Genomic DNA, 15,071 nt, shown 5'->3' on the forward strand with positions numbered 1-15,071 from the left:
CGGAAAATCTTGAATGTGTAACCACGTGTACAATACATTGGTGAACACATAGCAAGTGACAGTGGACCACCCACTAACTCTTCTAACCACGTTGGTAAGACTTCTCCCTGCATCTTACATGAATGCACCTATATATATTTTTAATTGATAGATAGTTATTATTATACTCAGTCTCATAAATAAATTAATTGAAGAGTATTAATTTAATATTTAAACTCACATAAAATTGCATCCACTGCGAAAACTCTCTGTATTTCATGCTACCTAGTTCTTCCTCTGTAATATTTGGATTAGTCATTCTTACTTGATCAACATATATCCTGCCAAAAAAAAAGAAATTGTTAATTATACAATCAAAACTAGAATTTAAAAATATATGCCTAACTAAAATTAATTAAATATAAATAAAATATAAAATTAATTGAAAAAACATGTTAATCAAAATTAAATATACCTTTCATATATGAATATTTCCTCACAGTTGAGTAAGATATATGTATGCAAGTGTCTTTGTTCTTGATCTGTGAACCACCTCTTCTTACGTTTTCCACTTAAACGTCCAACTTGTGCGAAGATGTCAGGTACAAGGGTGAGATAAACCGGTTTGTTCCTGCCGTCGTCGTTACTGCCTGGTTTTCTGCTCTTTGTTTGGACTTTTGGTGCGAAATAGTATGAAGAGAAATTAGATGTTTCTTCGTTAATGCTCTGAGATACGATGGAACCTTCCACTTTGCTTAAATTTTTGACCTTTTTCTTTAGATGGAACATGAATCGCTCAAATGTATACATCCACCTATATTGAACTGGACCACCAAATGCTGCTTCTCTAGGAAGATGAATCGGAAGATGCTACATAACATCGAAGAAAGACGGTAGAAATATCTTTTCAAGATTACAGAGGATAACAGGTATATTTTCCTCTAGATGTCGAATCCCATCTGTTGTGAGTGATCTCGTGCATAAGTCCCGAAAAAAAGCTCCTATCCCTATTATTTTAAAAAAAAATCAGGATTGCACAAATTAAAGATGGGAGATTGGTGGGAGATTGGTGGATGGGGAGACACAAGGAGGCTTTCTCCTAGCTGTTATTCAGGTAATTGTGTTGTTTGATGCTTAATCGGTTAGGGAATCGATAGTTGTGAAGGATTAGATATTTGCAACGAGAAGGAGCTTGAAGAGAGGCTCGGATCGTGTTTTCTGGGTTGGTGCCGTTTGACACCATTATGGTGTCGGTCGACACCTACACCCGCAGATGGACTGCGCGGACTTGTTTGAGATGACTACTTCGGAGCAACGTTTGGGAGATGAAATAGAGTCCGCTTTGGCTGAAATTTAGTGGAGACCTCCGTGGTGCTATCAGCTTCGTATCCAACGGTGAGATTGTGAAATTAATGGTTGGTTTATGTTATAGTCAAGTGTTTGTATTATGGTCTGGTATAGACGGTTTTGTGGTAAGGTTGGGGTGTCGGGCGACACCAAGGTGGTGTCGGTCGACACCAGCATGTTGTTGTGTGTTTGGGTCATAGGAAGATAGCTGGAGTTAGGTTTGGATGATAAGAAATTACTGAAGTGATGTCCTGTGTTTCGGGGGTAATAGAGGAGTTGATAGTGAATTGGCGTAGTTGCGGGGAAGTGTTGTCTCTGGCTGGACGGAATCAAATATTCCAGTCCACCTCTCTTTTTACTTGGTCGCTAGGTCGTTAGAAGTGGTTGGTTGTGTGACTCAGTAACTAGATGAGGTGGTGTTGGTGTATTTGTGGAAGTTTTTGTAAAGAGCGATTTCTACGCCGGTTGTCTCGTCGGAATTATGGGGTTCCGGTGAGATTGTTTCCTATGTGTCATGTGCAAGGACTGGGAATCCGGGTGCGGTCGTCTCAGTAATTCACCAATATAAATGAAACAAGTTGACAACAAGCTGAAATGGAAGGATTTAATAAAAAAGAAGAAGACGGAAGGAAGCAAATCTTCCTTGTATCGATGAAACGATGGGGTTGAGATCTAAGATCTGAGATCCGCGAGAGAGTGCTCTGGTTACAGATCTAACAACTTAAGAGGATGAAAAGACACAGATGAAGATCGAACTGAATGAAGCAACAGGCAGAGGAGACAAATGAGAATCGCCACCCAAAAAAAAAAAAGAGAGAGAGAAGAAGAGAAAGACTCATCAGCCAAGGAGATAGAAGGGGAGGAAAGGAAAAAAGATATGTTGTCCGTTGGATTAAATCAATCAACAGTTGATAGTATAAATCCTTGTGTTTACATATCATCCAATGAAAACAATTCATTATTTAAAGAATAATTAATTGAATCAAAATTTCATGATATCATATATTTTGCAGTTTTAAATTCATACTTCCAGAAATAAGATTTAAATTTTAGGATTTGGGAATTGGGTTTTAGATTTAGAAGAATATTATATTTGATTTGTATTTTTAAAACGAGTAGTTTTTGGTTTTCCAATGACTAAATTAAAAGTAAATTTACATATTGATTGTTTACATATATAATGGTTATATCTTGCTTGCATGGTTCATGATTAAATTTCTATGTAAGAATTATAAAAGATTAAATATTGAAGGTTTAGGGTTTAAAGGTATAGGGTTTGGGTTATAGGTTTTTAGATTTGGAAAACTATAATTTTAAGTGTTAAATCTCAGTTTTTGGATATAACGAGTTAATTAGATTTTTTTATAAGTATTAATGTTTGGTTTAATGTATATATAATAATGGTTATGTTTTGGTTATATGGTATATGAATTAAAATTCTAAGATTAAGAACTGAAAGTTCAAGATTTAGAGTTTATGATATAAGTTAAGGATTTGAAGTTACATTTTGAAAATTTTGATTTTCTTAAATAGCGACTGATATGCGACTGTTTAACGCCTTTTACCACGAGTTGCATATTAGTCGCTAAATTGGCGACTATTTAACGACTACTTGTTCTGGTATGCGATATAGTAATAAAGTAGTCGCTAAATTATGACTAAAATACCGACTACTATATGTAGTCGCAAATAAGTGACTGATATACGACTAAATATTTGTAGTCGTAAAATAGTCGTCCAATAGTCGCTATGTAGTCACCAAAACTAACGACTACATATGGAGTCGCCATTTGTAGTCGTAAAATTCATGTTTTCTTGTAGTGATTGGAGTGAAAAAAACCACGCACATCAGTGTTGAAGATGGGCCTGTTGATGGGCGTGTCGTGTGAAAGGATTGACTGGTGGATCTAGAAGCAGTTATTGGACTTTTTTGATTAATGGTGGATCTTGTTGGGCCGTGTTGTCGATTTGGGATGTGTTGTTGTTGGTAGTATCCGAGGAGGTGTGAGATGATGAGAGAGAATGATGATTGACTGCCATGTTTGTACCGGTGTAAGAATCACGATCCAAGATTGTCAATGAGCCAGATGACGACGACGAAGAGGAATTCGAATTTAACTGACCAGGGGATGGTTGTATAGCTGTCAAATGGACGGTCCGTCCATGGGCAAGCCCATGTCCACTTTGTTATGGGGGGTCATGGTCACGCCCAAAATTAAGATGGTCTTAAATGGATAAAAGACTATTGGGCTTGTGGACCATTTGAACATAACCATTTGGACATTGGGCGGCCCAAATTTCTTTAAAATCTAGGTTTTCCAATTTGGGGAAAATGGAAATTTCTTCTTCTCTTCTCCGTATCACTCCTCCTTTGAAAGTTTGAGTCACCATCTTCAATTCTTCATCTCAATTTCTTGATCCAAATCAAAAGCAGGTAACGATTTAGTGGGCTTTCTTATTTTTTTTGTGATTTCGCCTTCATCTCTTTCTCCTTCATCTCTTTCGTTGAGTTATGTTAGCATTTGTTATGATTCAGTAAGAGTATATGTGTGTCGATTTAATATGTGATTAGTCATTAGTAGTCATTATTTAATACTAGGAATTGATTCATCTTAGAATTCATAACAGTTTGTGATTGGAGAAGGAAGCGGAGGTAAGAGCAGAGCTGCTGCAGAGCGGAGGTAAGGGTTTTTTCTGTCTTTTTTTTCTCTCTAAAGGCTAAAGCTTTGTTATGATTCCGTAAGAATATATTTGTGTTTAGAACTTTGGAATGTTGTTTTCTGGTGTCGTGTGTGTCTGCATTTGTTTGAAAAGCTACAGCTAATTTTGAAGGCTTTATTTTTATTTGCCCATTTGCATTATTGAATCAGAGGTTAGGTTAATCATTTCGTCTAATCTGGTTACTTGATGTGGCTTTAGCTATATAGATAGACTAGACTAGAGTTATAAAATCTACTGTTGAACAAATTGGAGAAATGTTAGTGTAGTTTAAGTCTTTGCTCGTGAGTAGAGACTCTCAATAGAGAAGTTGTGTTCTCGATTATGCTTTAGGTTGGTGTTGTGTTTTATGTTACTTAAACACATATGTATGTTTACTTATTTAAACAACATGTAACGAGTCTCTTATAATAACGAGTGTTATTTGAATCTTATGTGATGATGTGAATCTTAAGTGAAGAGTTTCTTATGATATTCCTTATGTTTCAGATTGATTCAAACAAGTACAAGAGCTGAAGAGCATCTCATCTGGTACAAGAGCTGAAAGAGCAAGGAGTCAAGGGATTTTCCGTTGACTTTGAATTTTAATTTCAATGTATGATTTTACAAGAAAAACAACAAAAAAATCATATTTTATAAAAAAACAACAAAATAAAATTCAGATTTTATAAAAGAAATAAAACATAGATTTTATAAATGAATAACAACAAAAATAAAATTCAGATTTTATAAAATAAAATAACAAAAATAAAGCTCAGATTTTATAAGTGAAAAATAACATAAATAAAAATGGGCTATCCATGGTCAATTGGTCATGACCAATTGGACATGATCTTAATGGGCATGGACACTTTTACGACCATTGTCCATTTGGACCTGTCCAACTTCGCCCATACAACAAAATGTCCAACCGGTCTCACCCAGATGGTCTATGGACGGACCATTTGACACCTCTAGATGGTTGTGGACTCGATGAGGAGGAGGAAGCAGGATTCAAGTCGACGGCTGGTGATGAGGTTGACGGTGATTGATCGGAGCTGGGAGTCGGTGGAGGAATCAGAGCGTTCCCTACGACTGGTGCGGTGGCGACAGGAAGCAGCGATAGCGACAGTGTCCAGGTGGTCGGGATCGGCTTAGTTTAATATTTGGCGTGAAAAGAGTTTTCCACAAAATGCACATGGCGTGAGACATAGATCCGCTTTGTGGAAGGGTCTAGGCACAAAAAACACTTTTAGTGAGGGGAATAACCCAAGATGACACATGGACTGGAGCAGGGTTCAAGTGACAGAGATAGGGGTGTAACCATGGCAAACATAGGCAGCCAAAATTTTGAACTTTGGAGTAGTTGAGTTCAATAGCAAAGACATGACGATATGGAGAAGTTAAAGAGAGAAGAGGAGTAGGCATGCGATTGATCAGATAGACAACATTGGCAAAGGCATAAGAACACTAGGTGTTTGGCATTTTGGTGTGATGAAGAAGAGAAAGACCTATTTCGACGATGTGACAATCACGAAGGGCAATGAATTAACCGCCATTCTCAGAAAAGAGAGTGCCAATTTTGGTTGGAAATCGATTCTCAACAATGGATTTAAAGCTAATAAAGGTAAGTTTGACATCTGATTTTAGTTTGAGTGGGTAGTACCATGTGTAACGAGTGAAATGGTCAACAAAAATGAGATAATGTTTGTACGCATCTACACGGACTATGGGAGAAGTCCAGAGATCTGTAAACAAGTATTGGAGAGGACGAGTGGAGGAGACGAAGGTTTGAGAAGATGCCAATTTCTGACTTTTATTAGTGTGACAATCAAGACAAGACAAGAGTGGTGGAGAGGGAATCAGAGAGTGGTAAAGAGAAAATGGAGATAACAGTAATAAAAATAGGAAAGGATGGATGTCTGAGCCTTGAATGCCAATCAGAAACTAATTATAAAAATTTATTAACAGAGGATTCTAGAAATAGGATCCACAACTTGGAAATTAATTACCTCTGAACATATTGTTAGACGCTTGACAAATGTGATTGATCCCATAAGACTCTTGGGATTAAGGGACACGACATATGCTTCCCTCAGCTTAGGCATATTCTTAATCAAACAGTAATGTTCCTCTTCATTCCAGTCTTCAAGTTTCAAATACTTGATGGAGTATTTATCACATACCCTGCAAAGTTGAATAATATCACATACCTTATTAAACTCTGCAAAGTCGGGACGACAATAGTGAACACTTTCACAGCGTCGTAGCCACCATATCCTGAAGAGATGTTCCATCTACGAATGACACAGCGTCAAGTTGCAAAGTTTTAAGAGCGTGAAAACAAACCATATAGGGAACATCCGTGTGATTTATGTGTTGGAGTTTCAAGGTCACGAGCGATTTGCAGGTAAACAAGCTACTGAGAAATATGAAGACTTTTTCACCATTGGGATAATAATCAATTTCCAGCTCACGTACACAGCGAGAAATTGTGATTTCAATCCACTGTTTCACATTTTTAGGTTTAATATGTGAATTACAAGTTACGTGGTAACACAAGCTTTCTATGACGGGAGCTCTATGTAATGGCAACTTCTTGTCTAAAAAATCCCCAAGTCCAGGCCTTGGATCCGACTGAGAATTGAACTCGAGTTTAGACAACCACATCCAAAGAAACTCCCATCGATTAGACAAAACACAAGTTGATACAGCTTCTTTTGTCGGAAGAAATGATAATATCTTCACCAGCATGTGGATATCTTACAAAACCCAAGCTATTGTTACTAGAAAAGCCAACTAAACGAATTAATTAGACGAGAAAAAAACACAGCCGCTATAACGGGATAAACGGATTGATAAAACTCCAATTCAGGAATCCACTGTGGACTCGGGAAATGGGCAAACTACAAGCCAAAGATGATCAAAGAAGAAGAATAGATCACCTTAGAAGCAAACAGATTTGATGATGTATGATGATGATGATGAACAATCGTACATAGAGTGAGAAAGAAGAAGAGATAGTGAAATTATATTTGTTATTTGGTTGAATGATTCTCACTAATGAGAAAGGTTTACATATAATGTGTTGCTAAACCGCAGTGTCGGTCCAATATTATTGGATGCCCTACGCACAGTCCGACTAAAAGGCCTTTTCTTAGTAGATTTACACTAAATGTTAAAAAAATTTGATTCAAATTCATACTAAAATCTAATTTTTGGGACAAAATTTATGTGTTTTTTACCAAATTAGACATTTTTTACATTTCTACATCAATATATTCTTAAACAAAAAATTATAAAAAAAAAAAATATGAGGACCCGAAGCGACCATTTGGGTAGCTTCCCTTCTAGGCCGGCCGGATAAACAAACCAAAATACATACTAAACCGGATAATAACCAAAAGATTACCAAACTAAACTATTATTCCTGTCACAGCCGCACATACACAGGAACTAGAGAAAACCTAGAATAAAAACCGGTCAGCTCGATTCCGCTTGGGGAAATCGGAAACGCACTTCTCTTTACCATTAAACCCTAATGATTGAAACCTTTAGTCGTGGGCCAGGTTTCGTGTGAAATCCTTTCCTCATTTTTGGTGTTGATGGACTGATTATCAGGTATTCTTTATGCAAGTTTGGGATTTTTTTCACAATCTGAACTGTGTTAAAATTCAAATTTGCTACATGAACTATATGTAATATTGTCAATTTCAACATTTTTTCAAAGTAACATTTTATTATATAGTACAAAAAAGAAACATTTTATTGTATAATTGTGTATTAAGTCGGAATTTTACAAGACAGACGACCTTTGGCGTCCACAAATCACTAGGACTAATAAAATGTTTCTCATTGCTACATGGACGGCACGAGTCGTTTGACTCATCACAGTTAAATCTGGCTTAACACTGTTAGAACATATGTTGAAATTGACAACATTTCATATAATTCAGATAGTTAGTTTGAATTTTAACACGATTCAGATTGCTATTTACATGACATTGAAGTATAGGTATGAGAAACGTTTGACCAAAATAGTTGAGATTTGATTCTGTAGTTTGTGACTATATACTATAAAATGTTAATTTTCTTTTTTGTACTATACATTATCTAACAAATACCCTTATCATTATTTTATTTCCATAAAGTAAAGGAAAGAATGTTAAAGAAAAACGCACGCACCAACATTTCGAATCTTCCTATTTAGCTTCATTATGTTCCATCCATGCCAATGAGTACCTAATTCTATAAAGACTCAAAAACAATCTAGAAAACAACTCAAAAGACTCAAAAAGCACACTCGTATCATGGTTAAAAACCATAAAAACCATGATCGACCGTCTGATCTTCCTCTTCAATTTGAGCAAATTGTAATACTCTTGGTATAGATCGCCTGCTCTGATACCATAGGAATGGGTAATACCGATAAAGAAACTGAATCCAGCAAATCTTCGAATGATCAAACCTTGATCTCTCCTTATTTTCTTCATGCCTCTAATCGTACCAGCCAAGTCCAAACTCCAATTCTTTTAAACGGTTCTAACTATGAACGATGGGCAAAGTTAATGACCAACTCTCTTCTCACCAAAAGAAAACTAGTGTTCATTAATGGAGCTCTCCTCCGATCAACGACAGACACGGACGAAACAAAGTGTTGGGATATGGTCAACTCAATGATCATTGTCTGAATCTATAGCAGCATCAAGCCCCATCTTCGATCATCTATTTCTATAGTTTCTGATGCATCAGTAATATGGGCAGCTTTGAAACAACGGTTTTCTACAAGTGATGACACACAAGTTCATCAACTACGTGCGGAGTTAGCCGCCTGCCGACAAGAAGGCCAAACTGTTGAAGAATACTTTGGGAAGCTCAAAGTATATTGGGATGATCTGTCTGATTTTGAAGCAGCTTTCACTTGTAGTCGTGGTAATGATCGCTGCTCCTCCATGACCAAATACTGTAAGATTCAAGACAAGACGTTCATTCATCAGTTTCTTATGGGACTCAACAACAGCAGATTTGGAACAGCCAGATCCAACCTTCTTAGCCGACTTGGTGAGCTAACTCTTGAGAGTGTGTATTCTCATATGAAGCAAGAAGAGACCCATCTCAATACTACTCAACGAACACATGATAAAAGCAGCGTTATTGGCTTCTCGGCAACAGCGGCTGCAATCACCAAATTAAATACCTCAATGACATGTACTCATTGTGGTAGAACAGGACACGAGAAACAACAATGCTTCAAGCTCGTTGGTTACCAAGGATGGTGGGGAGAACAGCTAACTCTCGGACGAGGAAACTCATGTCGTGGTCGAGGTTCTGTTCGAGGACGAAACAAAGGAGGAAATCAAGTAGGCTTGTTAGGATCACACCCTGCAAGTTCGCACACCACTGAGGCCTCCACCTCCACCGCAAGTGATTCTGGAATCCTAAATCTCACTCAAAGCCAGTGGAACTCAATCACTAACTTCATGACTAGCAAGAAGCAAAACAACACCGACAAAATCTCTTGTAAGACAGAAAAACTTGTCATCTTTGGCACCAATAGTCGGTATGATATCATTATTTGATATTGGTGAATCTCACCATATGACTGGCGACATAAATTTGTTGACAAACTTATTTAAAATCGATCCTTGTGCCATTGCCTTACCGAATGGTGGTTTTACTTGGGCCACACGTCAGGGCACATTAAATCTCGGGGGGAAATTAGTCCTTCATCGTGTCTTTTATGCCTCTGATTTATCTATGACTCTTATCTCAGTTTCTCAATTGTTGGATGCAATTACAAGTTATGTGATATTTACGAAGCGTTTTTGTGCGATACAGGACCAAGCTTCGAGGACTTTGATTGGTGCGGGTGAGAAGAGCAATGGGGTTTATCACTTGACTGGTGCGGTTGTTCATCAGGCTCATCGTGTTGGTCGTAGTGGTGTCGCGCCTTGTGGCACAGGGGGTAGGTCATCCATCGTCAAAAGTGTTATCTCTTCTTTCTGATTTAGGAGGTTTTTTGAATAATGTAAGTGATTTGGAAGAGCTTTGTGATACTTGCCTTCGTGCAAAACAAACTCGTGTTTCTTTTCAAGATAGTTCAAATAAATCGGATGATTTATTTTCAATTATTCAATGTGATGTTTGGGGTCCCTACTGTAAAAAATCAACAATTGGAGCATCTTATTTCTTGACTATTGTTGATTATTTCTCAAGAGCAGTTTGGAAAGATTTACTTCTCGAAAAATCTGAAGTAGCAGACGTTCTCAAGAACTTCATTGCTTTCGTTCATCGTCAATTCAACAAACACGTCAAGATCATTCGTTCTGACAATGGAACAGAATTTATTTGTCTTTGCAAGTTCTTTGATTCTCAAGAATTAATTCATCAGACATCTTGTGTTGTTACCCCTCAACAAAATGGTCGTGTTGAACGCAAACATCGTCATATACTAAATGTCGCGAGGTCTTTGTTGCTTGAAGCCAAGCTCCCTGCACGGTTTTGGGGAGAAAGTTTTTGACAGCCACTCATCTCATCAATTGCACTCCCTCTGTTCTTCTTCTCGGTAAATCACCCTTTGAACTTCTATTTAAGAAACCTCATGCCTATGATGCCTTGTGGACATTTGGCTGCCTCTGTTATGCTCACAAAATCCGTCACTCCAATGATAAATTTGCAGATAGAGGTGTTAAGTGTATGTTTCTTGGCTATCCCTTCGGCAAGAAAGGATGGATTGTATATGACTTTCACAACGATAAGACGTTTGTTTCCCGTGATGTTATTTTTCATGAGAATGTCTTTCCCTTCCAGTCCTTTGAATCTTCTATGGCTGACTCTTTAACGGTTGTCTCACCCTCTCCTGTCCATCCTAGTTTCTTCGATGACATTGATTCACCGTCTTCGACAGGGGGAGATATCACTGCTCTCACACTCCAGCATCTTCTAGTACCCCTCCGCCAATACCAGCGACTGATATGTCTTCGCCCACAGAACCAGATCCTCAAGTGACAAGTGATATTGTTGCCTCTCAAAATCTTGGCTGTGGAAAACGGATACCTCAGCCTAATGTTCGTCTCTCCGCCTACCAACTATACTAGGCTACGTCTTGTGATAAACCTCAACTCACTCCTCCCAATCAAGATCCCTCAAGTAAGTGTACTTATCCATTAACAGCTTTTCTTGCATATCACCGGTTTTCTGAATCCCAACAGGCTTTCCTTGGCAAAATTACGGCTTGCATCGAACCCGCAAGTTTTCAAGATGCATGCAATATCTTGAATGGCGTCAGACTATGCAGGATGAGATTGATTCTCTTGAAAAACAACACACATGGGATGTCACTACGTTACCTCCAAACAAACATGCTCTTAGTTGCAAATGGGTCTTCAAACTTAATTATCATTCTGACGGAACTTTGGAGCATTACAAAGCCCGTCTTGTTATCTTTGGCAATCGACAACAAGAAGGCGAGGATTATAATGAAACTTGTGCTTCGGTTGCGAAAATGACTATCATCCGATTTCTTCTTATAGTTGCAGCAACAAATAATTTGGATTTGTTTCAGATGGATGTGCATAATTCCTTCCTTCATGGTGATCTTGAAGAGGAAGTATACATTAAACCACCACCTGGTTTCTCTGCTGCGGATAAAACAAAAGTGTGCAAGTTAAGGAAGTCTCTATATGGTTTGCAACAGGCTCCCTGTTGTTGGTTCTCCAAGTTATCAAAGTCTCTTCTTGCGTTTAGCTTTATTCAGAACAAGAAGGATTACTCTTTGTTCACTTATACCCGCAGTACAACTCGTCTTCATGTCCTGTTGTATGTTGATGACTTGATCATCAGCAGCAATGATCCCAGTCTTACAACTAAATTCAAGGCTAATATGAGTTAGTGTTTTCACATGAAGGATCTCGAGAGTCTTTAAGTATTTTCTTGGAATTGAGGTGTCCCGTGCTCAGGAAGGTATTTATCTCTCTCAAAGGAAGTATACTTTTGACATCATTTCAGAATGTGGTTTGACTGGTTCCAAGCCGTTTGATACACCGATCGAACAAAATCACACTCTTGGCAAAGATGATGGTCCATTTTTTGACAATCCCGCACAATATCGCCGTCTTGTTGGTCGTCTGGTTTACTTAATATTCATGCTTCCTGAGTTAAGTTATGTGGTTCACATACTCGCACAGTTCTTAAAGACGCCCTTCTAAAGCATTGGGAAGCTGCTACTCAGGTGGTTCAATACTTGAAAGGAACACCCAAACAGGGTGTGTTCTTAAGTTCTGACCCGGATCTTTCTCTCGTCACCTATTGTGATGCAGATTACAATTCTTGTCTTTTCTCCCGACGTTCTTTAACCGGTTATGTGGTTTCTCTTGTTGGCTCTCCAGTGACTTGGAAGACGAAGAAACAACAGGTTATATCTCGATCCTCGGCTGAAGCCGAATACATGGCTATGTCAATGGCTCTCTGAGAAATTAAGTGGCTTAAGGAACTTCTTCTCACTTTTGGTGTCACACATTCTGCTCCTGTTGCTCTCTTTTGTGATAATCAAGCATGAACACACAAAAAAACATTGTTGCTAACCCAGTATTCCATGAACACACAAAACATATAGAAAGTCATTGCCATTTTGTTCGTGATGTGGTTCAAGATGGTACCATTCTACTCATCATGTCTGTTCCGAGGAGCAGGTTTCAGATTTTCTTACTAAAGCACTTGTACGACAACAATTTGACTATCTACTTCGCAAGATGGGAGTTCGCGATCTCCACTCGCCATCTTGAGGGGGAGTATTAGGTGGTTTAGTATCTAGGATATTTACCTAGGATATTTTCCTATATTGTTAAGGCAATAGATATGTTTAGTTTCTATTTAGACATATCTCTTTCCTATTCTTAAGCATTCTCTTTCTCTACATAAACATGTAAACCTTGACAGATGATTCAATAAGAAAGACAGAGCAATTTATTAGTTTAGCATGATCGACGGTTGAGATGACAAACCCGAATATGGAAATCATGAAGATATTATTTTAAAAAAATCTAAAATATATTAGATAAATGTTAATATATGTTTAGGAAGTTTAGCATTATCACAGATGTATAAATAATATATAGTTTACATTTATCTTTACCTTAGTTTAGAAAACTCATCTCTATATAAGAGAATGTATCTTGTACAATTATGATTATGAGAGTCTAATACAATTCTTCCTCTAACACATTATGTGTTCTTACTCTAATCAAATCTATCATGGTAGCAGAGCAGTCAATCCTATGGATCTCTATTCCTATGGGTTAGGGTTTCGTTTGCTTCCGCTTCTATGATGTTCTATCTATTTTCTATCGTTTCTCTTTTAAAAAAAATAAAAATCATAATTTCTTTGACCTATCTTCGCTTGCTTCTTATGCAAGCTTCTTCTTATTTTTATTTATATGGTATTGAAGATTGAAGGTGATGATGTTTAGTCGGCGGTTGAGAGAGTTGTGGAAACCGAGTTCACCAATGCACATTATGGATCTTCCAAGGCAGTTTTTTATGATACGATTTGGTAGTGAGGAGGAGTATCTAACGGCCTTGACTGGAGGACCGTGGAGGGTTTTTGGGAGCTATCTCTTGGTTCGAGCCTGGTCATCGGAGTTTGATCCTTTAAGGGATGAGATTGCAACCACGCCGGTGTGGGTGATATTGGCGAATATACCATTTAACTTCTATCAAAAAATCCATTTTATTTGCCATTGCTAGGGGTTTAGGTAACTCGGTCAAGGTGGAGTTAACAACGCTGAACTTTGAGAGAGCACATTTTGCGAGAGTATGTGTGGAGATTAATCTCCAGAGGCCGTTGAAGGGTACAATGATGATTAATGGGGAGAGATACTTTGTAGCTTATGAGGGCTTGGATACTATCTGCTCGGGATGTGGTATGTATGGACATCTAGTCCACTCTTGTCCTAAGAAGGTTCATGAGAGGGAGGTCTGTTAATGGTAAAAGATTACGTGTTGAGAAGGAAGGGTTGGGGAACCGTGAAGGAGTCGTCGGGTCCAGCAGTACAGAGATGTCTCAGGTGAGTTCTGGGGATACATTACCGCCGAAACCGACTTTCGACACAAATTCCGGTATTCCGATGGAGGAGGTTCTTAGCTCCGATGCGAGGGTTGTGGGTCATAGGCCGTCGGAGGAGACGACAGGGCTCTAGGCTCAATGAGGGTTTGCCCCGGTTTTTCAAGTTGTGAAGTGTGTTGTAATGATTAGTTCATTATTGTGGAACTGCCAGGGGGCAAATAAACCTCAATTCAGAAGATCGATCCGCTATCTTTTGAAGCGATTTCATACTGATGTTTTAGCCATATTTGAGACCCATGCTGGAGGTGAAAGAGCAGGACAAATTTGTCAAGGGCTGGGGTTTGAGAATTTGTTCCGGATAGACGCAGTTGGGCAAAGTGGGGGTTTGTGGTTGTTATGGCGTTCAGGTATTGGCGAGGTTACTATCTTAGACTCTTCGGATCAGTTTATTCATGCGTTAGTGGTTAATGAGGAGGAGTCTTTGAACCTTATTGTTGTATATGCTGCGCCTTCAGTCAGTAGAAGAAGTTGTTTGTGGGATAGATTGAGGAATGTGGTGCGACAGGCTACAGGTCCAGTGGTGATAGGTGGGGATTTCAACACGATTGTCCGAACTGATGAGAGGATTGGGGGTAATGGGCTCCTCTCTCCAGATTCTTTAGATTTTGCGGATTGGATTAATGATCTGTCTCTGATTGATATGGGGTTATGTGGGAATCAGTATACGTGGAAGAGAGGGAAGGTGGGGAGTTCTTTCGTGGCTAAGAGGTTAGATCGGGTACTATGTTGTGCACATTCTCGCTTAAAGTGGCAAGAGGCGGTTGTAAAGCACCTCCCTTTCTTAGCTTCTGACCATGCTCCAGTATATGTGCAACTCACTCCGGAATGTGCTGGTAATGCTTGGAGGCGACCGTTTAGGTTTGAAGCTGCTTGGTTGCAACATCCGGTTTTTAAAGATTTGTTGTAGACCTCCTGGATTAGCGAT

General features: G+C 38.5%; 2 protein-coding genes and 1 long non-coding RNA gene across 3 annotated transcripts; 2 read left to right on the top strand and 1 right to left on the bottom strand.

Moving 5' to 3' along the window:
• LOC104724238 lies at positions 3,681-4,683 on the top strand. Its single transcript, XR_757584.2, has 3 exons — positions 3,681-3,760; positions 3,955-4,007; positions 4,534-4,683. It is a non-coding gene; the product is annotated as an uncharacterized LOC104724238 (long non-coding RNA).
• Positions 4,961-6,777, bottom strand: LOC109127341 (FBD-associated F-box protein At5g38590-like). Its single transcript, XM_019231947.1, has 3 exons — positions 6,284-6,777; positions 6,036-6,210; positions 4,961-5,176 (listed from the first exon to the last, which is right to left on the bottom strand). The coding sequence occupies exons 1-3, from the start codon at positions 6,775-6,777 to the stop codon at positions 4,961-4,963; spliced, it is 885 nt and encodes a 294-aa protein (XP_019087492.1).
• On the top strand, positions 8,439-10,543 carry LOC109127342. The gene is made up of 4 exons (XM_019231948.1): positions 8,439-8,442; positions 8,776-9,543; positions 9,797-9,988; positions 10,245-10,543. Exons 1-4 carry the CDS (start codon positions 8,439-8,441, stop codon positions 10,541-10,543), a joined length of 1,263 nt encoding a protein of 420 aa, XP_019087493.1.

The sequence above is a fragment of the Camelina sativa genome, chromosome 11, assembly GCF_000633955.1.
Source record: "Camelina sativa cultivar DH55 chromosome 11, Cs, whole genome shotgun sequence".
NCBI lineage: Eukaryota > Viridiplantae > Streptophyta > Magnoliopsida > Brassicales > Brassicaceae > Camelina > Camelina sativa.